This window comes from Chiloscyllium plagiosum, unplaced genomic scaffold, assembly GCF_004010195.1.
Source record: "Chiloscyllium plagiosum isolate BGI_BamShark_2017 unplaced genomic scaffold, ASM401019v2 scaf_1793, whole genome shotgun sequence".
In the NCBI taxonomy this organism is placed as follows: domain Eukaryota; kingdom Metazoa; phylum Chordata; class Chondrichthyes; order Orectolobiformes; family Hemiscylliidae; genus Chiloscyllium; species Chiloscyllium plagiosum.
In genome coordinates this window covers 5,695-13,490 of record NW_025214761.1, presented here as the reverse complement: position 1 = coordinate 13,490, position 7,796 = coordinate 5,695, and the positions used below count along the sequence as shown (strand labels likewise).

Genomic DNA, 7,796 nt, shown 5'->3' with positions numbered 1-7,796 from the left:
CCTCGGTAACTGCTCCTTTCCCTCTCCAAGGCTATGGTAAATGTGAGGCAGTTGTGGTCACTGTCCCCAAAGTGTTCTCCCACCGTGAGATCTGACACCTGTGCTGGCTCGTTGCCGAGCACCAAATCCAAAATGGCCTCTCCCCTCCTCAGTCTGTCTACATACTGAGTAAGGAAACCCTCCTGAACACACCTGACAGAAACGGCTCCATCCAAACCATCTGCACGAAGGAGGTTCCTGTCGATATTGGGAAAGTTGAAGTCACCCATAACAACAACCCTGCTACATCTGCATTTTTCCAGAATCTGCCTGCCTATGAGATCTTCAATCTCCCTCCAGCTATTAGGGGGGTCTGTGGAAAACCCCCAATGAGGTGGCTGTGTCCTTGCTGTCCCTAACTCCCACCCATACTGACTCGGTAGGCAAACCTTCCTCAACAGCCTTCATTTCTGTAGCTGTGACGCACTCTCTGATTAACGATGCTACACCCCCTCCTCTTTTTCCACCTTCCCTGATCTTTTTAACTGTTCTAAACCCTGGAACATCCAGTAACCATCCCTGCCCCTGTGAAACCCATGTCTCCATTATGGCCACAACATCATAGCCCCAAGTACTGATCCATGCTCTAAGTTCGTCACTCTTATTTCTTACAAACCAATCAATGGAACATCCACGGGGTCACCAATATCAGGATTTTTAGCAGAAACTGTAATGCAGAGACTCGAACAAACTGCCCTCTCCACAATCCAGCCCAAGCTTTGGGTCCGTTATGTGGGTGACACTTTTGTCACCACAAAACAGAACAATACCATCAACAACATCCTCAGTGCCATCGACATTTCACCAAAGAAGAGGAGACCAACAACAGACTCCCTTTCCTACATGTCAGGGTGCAACCAGCAGTCAATGGGGAAGTGCAGACCAGCCTTTACTGGAAAGCAACACACACAGACCAGACACCCAACCACGGGAGCAATTGTCCCAATACCCACAAACGGAACTGCATCAGGACATGATTTAAACAGGCCACAACACACCGCAGCACCCAGGAACCACGAGCAGAAGAAAAATACCGATACAGCGTACTCAAGAACAACAGGTACCCAATAAACACGGGGAAAGTGAGGACTGCGGATGCTGGAGACCAGAGCTGGAAAAACGCAGCAGGCCAGGCAGCATCCGAGGAGCAAGAAAATCGACGTTTCGGGCATAAGCCCAGTCCACCGATTCTTAAACGACAGACTCAAACAAGCAGACAGAACACACCCAGAGACTCTCCCCACACGACCATACATCAAAGACATCTCTGAGATGGGGACCAGTCTCCTCTAGCCCCTTGGCATCATGGGAGCTCCCACCACACTGAAACAGCTCCCGATGAGCCTCAAGGACCCCATACCAACAGCCAGCAAAACCCATGTCATTTACAAAATCCCCTGCAGGGCCTGTAACAAACACTACATCGCGAGAGAGGGATGATTCTGGGATCCACTCTCACCTCACCCCCTGCCCAGAGAGAGAGGGATGATTCTGGGATCCACTCTCACCTCACCCCCTGCCCAGAGAGAGAGGGATGATTCTGGGATCCACTCTCACCTCACCCCCTGCCCAGAGAGAGAGGGATGATTCTGGGATCCACTCTCACCTCACCCCCTGCCCAGAGAGAGAGGGATGATTCTGGGATCCACTCTCACCTCACCCCCTGCCCAGAGAGAGAGGGATGATTCTGGGATCCACTCTCACCTCACCCCCTGCCCAGAGAGAGAGGGATGATTCTGGGATCCACTCTCACCTCACCCCCTGCCCAGAGAGAGAGGGATGATTCTGGGATCCACTCTCACCTCACCCCCTGCCCAGAGAGAGAGGGATGATTCTGGGATCCACTCTCACCTCACCCCCTGCCCAGAGAGAGAGGGATGATTCTGGGATCCACTCTCACCTCACCCCCTGCCCAGAGAGAGAGGGATGATTCTGGGATCCACTCTCACCTCACCCCCTGCCCAGAGAGAGAGGGATGATTCTGGGATCCACTCTCACCTCACCCCCTGCCCAGAGAGAGAGGGATGATTCTGGGATCCACTCTCACCTCACCCCCTGCCCAGAGAGAGAGGGATGATTCTGGGATCCACTCTCACCTCACCCCCTGCCCAGAGAGAGAGGGATGATTCTGGGATCCACTCTCACCTCACCCCCTGCCCAGAGAGAGAGGGATGATTCTGGGATCCACTCTCACCTCACCCCCTGCCCAGAGAGAGAGGGATGATTCTGGGATCCACTCTCACCTCACCCCCTGCCCAGAGAGAGAGGGATGATTCTGGGATCCACTCTCACCTCACCCCCTGCCCAGAGAGAGAGGGATGATTCTGGGATCCACTCTCACCTCACCCCCTGCCCAGAGAGAGAGGGATGATTCTGGGATCCACTCTCACCTCACCCCCTGCCCAGAGAGAGAGGGATGATTCTGGGATCCACTCTCACCTCACCCCCTGCCCAGAGAGAGAGGGATGATTCTGGGATCCACTCTCACCTCACCCCCTGCCCAGAGAGAGAGGGATGATTCTGGGATCCACTCTCACCTCACCCCCTGCCCAGAGAGAGAGGGATGATTCTGGGATCCACTCTCACCTCACCCCCTGCCCAGAGAGAGAGGGATGATTCTGGGATCCACTCTCACCTCACCCCCTGCCCAGAGAGAGAGGGATGATTCTGGGATCCACTCTCACCTCACCCCCTGCCCAGAGAGAGAGGGATGATTCTGGGATCCACTCTCACCTCACCCCCTGCCCAGAGAGAGAGGGATGATTCTGGGATCCACTCTCACCTCACCCCCTGCCCAGAGAGAGAGGGATGATTCTGGGATCCACTCTCACCTCACCCCCTGCCCAGAGAGAGAGGGATGATTCTGGGATCCACTCTCACCTCACCCCCTGCCCAGAGAGAGAGGGATGATTCTGGGATCCACTCTCACCTCACCCCCTGCCCAGAGAGAGAGGGATGATTCTGGGATCCACTCTCACCTCACCCCCTGCCCAGAGAGAGAGGGATGATTCTGGGATCCACTCTCACCTCACCCCCTGCCCAGAGAGAGAGGGATGATTCTGGGATCCACTCTCACCTCACCCCCTGCCCAGAGAGAGAGGGATGATTCTGGGATCCACTCTCACCTCACCCCCTGCCCAGAGAGAGAGGGATGATTCTGGGATCCACTCTCACCTCACCCCCTGCCCAGAGAGAGAGGGATGATTCTGGGATCCACTCTCACCTCACCCCCTGCCCAGAGAGAGAGGGATGATTCTGGGATCCACTCTCACCTCACCCCCTGCCCAGAGAGAGAGGGATGATTCTGGGATCCACTCTCACCTCACCCCCTGCCCAGAGAGAGAGGGATGATTCTGGGATCCACTCTCACCTCACCCCCTGCCCAGAGAGAGAGGGATGATTCTGGGATCCACTCTCACCTCACCCCCTGCCCAGAGAGAGAGGGATGATTCTGGGATCCACTCTCACCTCACCCCCTGCCCAGAGAGAGAGGGATGATTCTGGGATCCACTCTCACCTCACCCCCTGCCCAGAGAGAGAGGGATGATTCTGGGATCCACTCTCACCTCACCCCCTGCCCAGAGAGAGAGGGATGATTCTGGGATCCACTCTCACCTCACCCCCTGCCCAGAGAGAGAGGGATGATTCTGGGATCCACTCTCACCTCACCCCCTGCCCAGAGAGAGAGGGATGATTCTGGGATCCACTCTCACCTCACCCCCTGCCCAGAGAGAGAGGGATGATTCTGGGATCCACTCTCACCTCACCCCCTGCCCAGAGAGAGAGGGATGATTCTGGGATCCACTCTCACCTCACCCCCTGCCCAGAGAGAGAGGGATGATTCTGGGATCCACTCTCACCTCACCCCCTGCCCAGAGAGAGAGGGATGATTCTGGGATCCACTCTCACCTCACCCCCTGCCCAGAGAGAGAGGGATGATTCTGGGATCCACTCTCACCTCACCCCCTGCCCAGAGAGAGAGGGATGATTCTGGGATCCACTCTCACCTCACCCCCTGCCCAGAGAGAGAGGGATGATTCTGGGATCCACTCTCACCTCACCCCCTGCCCAGAGAGAGAGGGATGATTCTGGGATCCACTCTCACCTCACCCCCTGCCCAGAGAGAGAGGGATGATTCTGGGATCCACTCTCACCTCACCCCCTGCCCAGAGAGAGAGAGTGATAACCCTGGGATCCACTCTCACCTCACCCCCTGCCCAGAGAGAGAGGGATGATTCTGGGATCCACTCTCACCTCACCCCCTGCCTGGAGAGACAGTGATGATCCGGGGGGGAGATGGGTAACTTGCCAGACATTGGCTGGTCAGCCCTGAGGAGAGACAGTGATAACCCTGGGATCCACTCTCACCTCACCCCCTGCCTGGAGAGACAGTTATGATCCGGGGGGGGGAGATGGGTAACTTGCCAGACATTGGCTGGTCAGCCCTGAGGAGGAAGATAATTGGCTGTAGGAGTGAAGGTGACACGGTGGCTCAGTGGTTAGCACTGCTGCCTCACAGGGCCAGGGACCTGGGTTCGATCCCAGCCCCGGGTGACAGACTGTGTGGAGTTTGTACATTCTCCCCGTGTCTGCGAGGGTTTCCTCCCACAGTGCCAAGCTTACAGGTGCGCTGCATTGTTCTTACCTCGGTCTCTTCGTGCCAATCCACATCTAGGTCTCCATCAAAGCCTTTGATTTTGAGCCCGAGCCCTCTGCGTCCTCGCTGTAACGAGGCCTCGACGATCTCCTTTCGCCCCTGTCCAAATTTCCCCAGGCCTTCCCCTTCACGGTAACCCATCTTCGCCTGGACAGGAGAGCACACAGCATTACTCACAGCACACAGTAGCTCCCCGCTGCCCCAGAACCAGGAGGGCAGGGAAGGGCAGTGGTGGGATGAGAGTGTCTATCCCCGGGGCCAGCACAGTGTCTCCCAGCTCCCCCTTATCCAGGGGGGGGCACCGTGTCTATCCCAGCAGGTGGGAGACACAGTGCCTCCCAGCTCCCCCTACCCCAGGGGTTACCGCCTCTATCCCAGCAGAAAGGGATGTGGGGCACTGTGTCTATCCCAGCAGGTGGGGGACACAGTGTCTCCCAGCTCCCCCTACCCCAGGGGTTACCGCCTCTATCCCAGCAGAAAGGGATGTGGGGCGCTGTGTCTATCCCAGCAGGTGGGGGACACAGTGCCTCCCAGCTCCCCCTACCCCAGGGTTACCGCCTCTATCCCAGCAGATAGGGGTGTGGGGCACCGTGTCTATCCCAGCGGGTGGGGACACAGTGCCTCCCAGCTCCCCCTGACCCCGGGGGGACACCATGTCTATCCTGGGGGGAGGGCGCCTCTCAGAGCTCCATTGGATTAAAATCCTGGAATTGCCTTGTCAAGGGGCATTAAGACTGTTGCTCCCTACCATCTCGAGAGTAACGGATCATCACGGGATACTTACACCCTCCAATGGATGCAAGGCCCACTGCCAGTGAGCTTGGCGGAGTGTTTAACAGCTGTATGAGAGGCAGTGACTGAGCAGCCAGACCCTGTTCTTCACGGATGGCACACAACAGACAGACAGCTCCGCACCACAGGCAGACACTGAGTGAAACGATTCAGGGGAGGCACTCTGCCATCTCACACAGCCGATCCCCTGACACAGAAAAACCAGCAGAGCCAGCTGGGAGCTACCCATCACCTTCACTGGGCAATGTAAGAAGTGGGGGGGGATGGAGAGACGGGGGATTTCTGTTACACGGGACAGCTTACCATCAGTTTCTGAGAGACGCTGTTGTACATGGAGTACTTGTTGGACAGAGTGTCTGTCGATGAATCAGTCGGGGGCACACAGCGATCACTAACAGCCCCAAACACGGGCCTGTACTCATCACTGTCACTGTCTGCATCATCACTGCTGTCCCTTTCTGACAGGAAGGGGAGAGGGATAGGAAACACAACCAAATTACACTTACAGTTAATCACAATCATTACACAGAAGCAGCCAAACCTCCAGCCTGCCCCACCATTCAATATCAAGGCTGACTGTGTCATCTTAGTATCCCACTCCCCTTTCACCGCAGGGTCATGCCCAGCTCCCTCTTCAATCTATCTGAGCAACTGGCCCCAACAGCTTCCTGTGGGAGAGAATTCCACAGGTTCCCAACTCTGAGTGAAGACATTCTTCCTCATCTTAGTCCTGGACGGCTTCCCCCTTATTCTTAGCCTGTGACCGGTAGTTCTGGACTTCCCCAACATCCAGAACATTCTTCCTGCAGCTAGCCTGTCCAGTCCCACCAGGATTTTATATGTTTCTATGTGATCTCCCCTTGTTCTACAAAATCCCAGTGAGTACAAGCCCAGTTGATCCAGCCTTTCCTCCTATGTCATTCCTGCCATCCTGGGAATCAGTCTGGGGAATCTTCGCTGGACTCCCTCAGGAGCAAGAATGTCCTCCCACAGGCTAGGATACCAAAACTTCACAAAAAACTCGAGGTGTGGCCTCACCACGGCCCTGTCTAACTGCAGGAAGCCCTCCTTTCTCCAATAGTCCAACCCTCTCACTATGGAGGCCAACGAGCCATTAGCTTTCCTCACTGCCCGCTGTACCTGCTCACCAACCCTCAGTGACTGTCACACCAGGACACCCAGGTGCCATTGCACCTCCCCTTTTCCTAAACAGCCCCCATTCAGACAATAGCCTGCATTCCTGCTTTGTGACCAAAGTGGATAACCTCACATTTATGCACACTGTGTTGCATTTGCCAAGTATTTGTCCACTCAGCCAGTCTGTCCAAGTCCCCCTGCAGCCTCTTCCTCACGGCACACCCTGCCTCCCAGCTCAGTGTCATCTGCACATGTGGAGATATTGCATTCAATTCCTTTGTTCAAATTGTTAATGTATATGGTGAACAGCTGGGGTCCCAGCACCGCGCCACGCGGTACCCCACTCAACTGCCCCACTGCCAGCCACTCTGAAAAGGACACATTTATTCCAAATGTGATTCAGATGATATTACATGATATGAATGTTGTAACTGGATCGGATTGGATCAGTGAGTGAACCCAGATACACAGACAGGATTCTCCAGCGCCTTACCGAACCGGCTGCAGATCCCCCTGACCTGAGATCCAATTGCCCTCACACCGGGCACTCACTCTCTCCCCGCCCTTCTCACCAAGGTGTGTGTCTGTCTGTCTGTTTCTCTCCCCCTCTCTCTCTCCTCCCTCCATCTGACTCCAGCCCCCTCTCTTGCCTCCTCAGCCCACCCACCACCCCGGCCAGCGTGGCACCCAGACCCCCCTCCAATCTGACCCTCACTGGAGCACCCCCCAACAACTCAAGCCTCTATCATCGATAGTCACAGGTGAGGTGCCGGAAGACTGGAGGTTGGCTAACGTGGTGCCACTGTTTAAGAAGGGTGGTAAGGACAAGCCAGGGAACTATAGACCGGTGAGGCTGACCCCGGTGGTGGGCAAGTTGTTGGAGGGAATCCTGAGGGACAGGATGTACATGTATTTGGAAAGGCAAGGACTGATTAGGGATAGTCAACATGGCTTTGTGCGTGGGAAATCATGTCTCACAAACTTGATTGAGGTTTTTGAGGAAATAACAAAGAGGATTGATGAGGGCAGAGCGTAGATGTGATCTATTATGGACCCCAGTAAGGTGTTCGATAAGTTTCCCCATGGGAGACTGGTTTGATCTCACGGAATACAGAGAGAACTAGCCATTTGGATACAGAACTGGCTCAAAGGTAGAAGACAGAGGGTGGTG

General features: G+C 55.5%; 1 protein-coding gene across 1 annotated transcript in view; it reads right to left on the bottom strand.

Moving 5' to 3' along the window:
- cmtr1 (cap methyltransferase 1) overlaps positions 1-7,796 on the bottom strand; it is a gene marked incomplete at both ends in the record, with an annotated part of 22,421 nt that overhangs the window by 10,854 nt on the left and 3,771 nt on the right. Inside the window, 2 exons of the mRNA XM_043686579.1 lie at positions 4,685-4,843; positions 5,792-5,945. Coding sequence (XP_043542514.1) covers positions 4,685-4,843; positions 5,792-5,945 — 313 coding nt within the window. The remainder of the gene's footprint in view (positions 1-4,684; positions 4,844-5,791; positions 5,946-7,796) is intronic.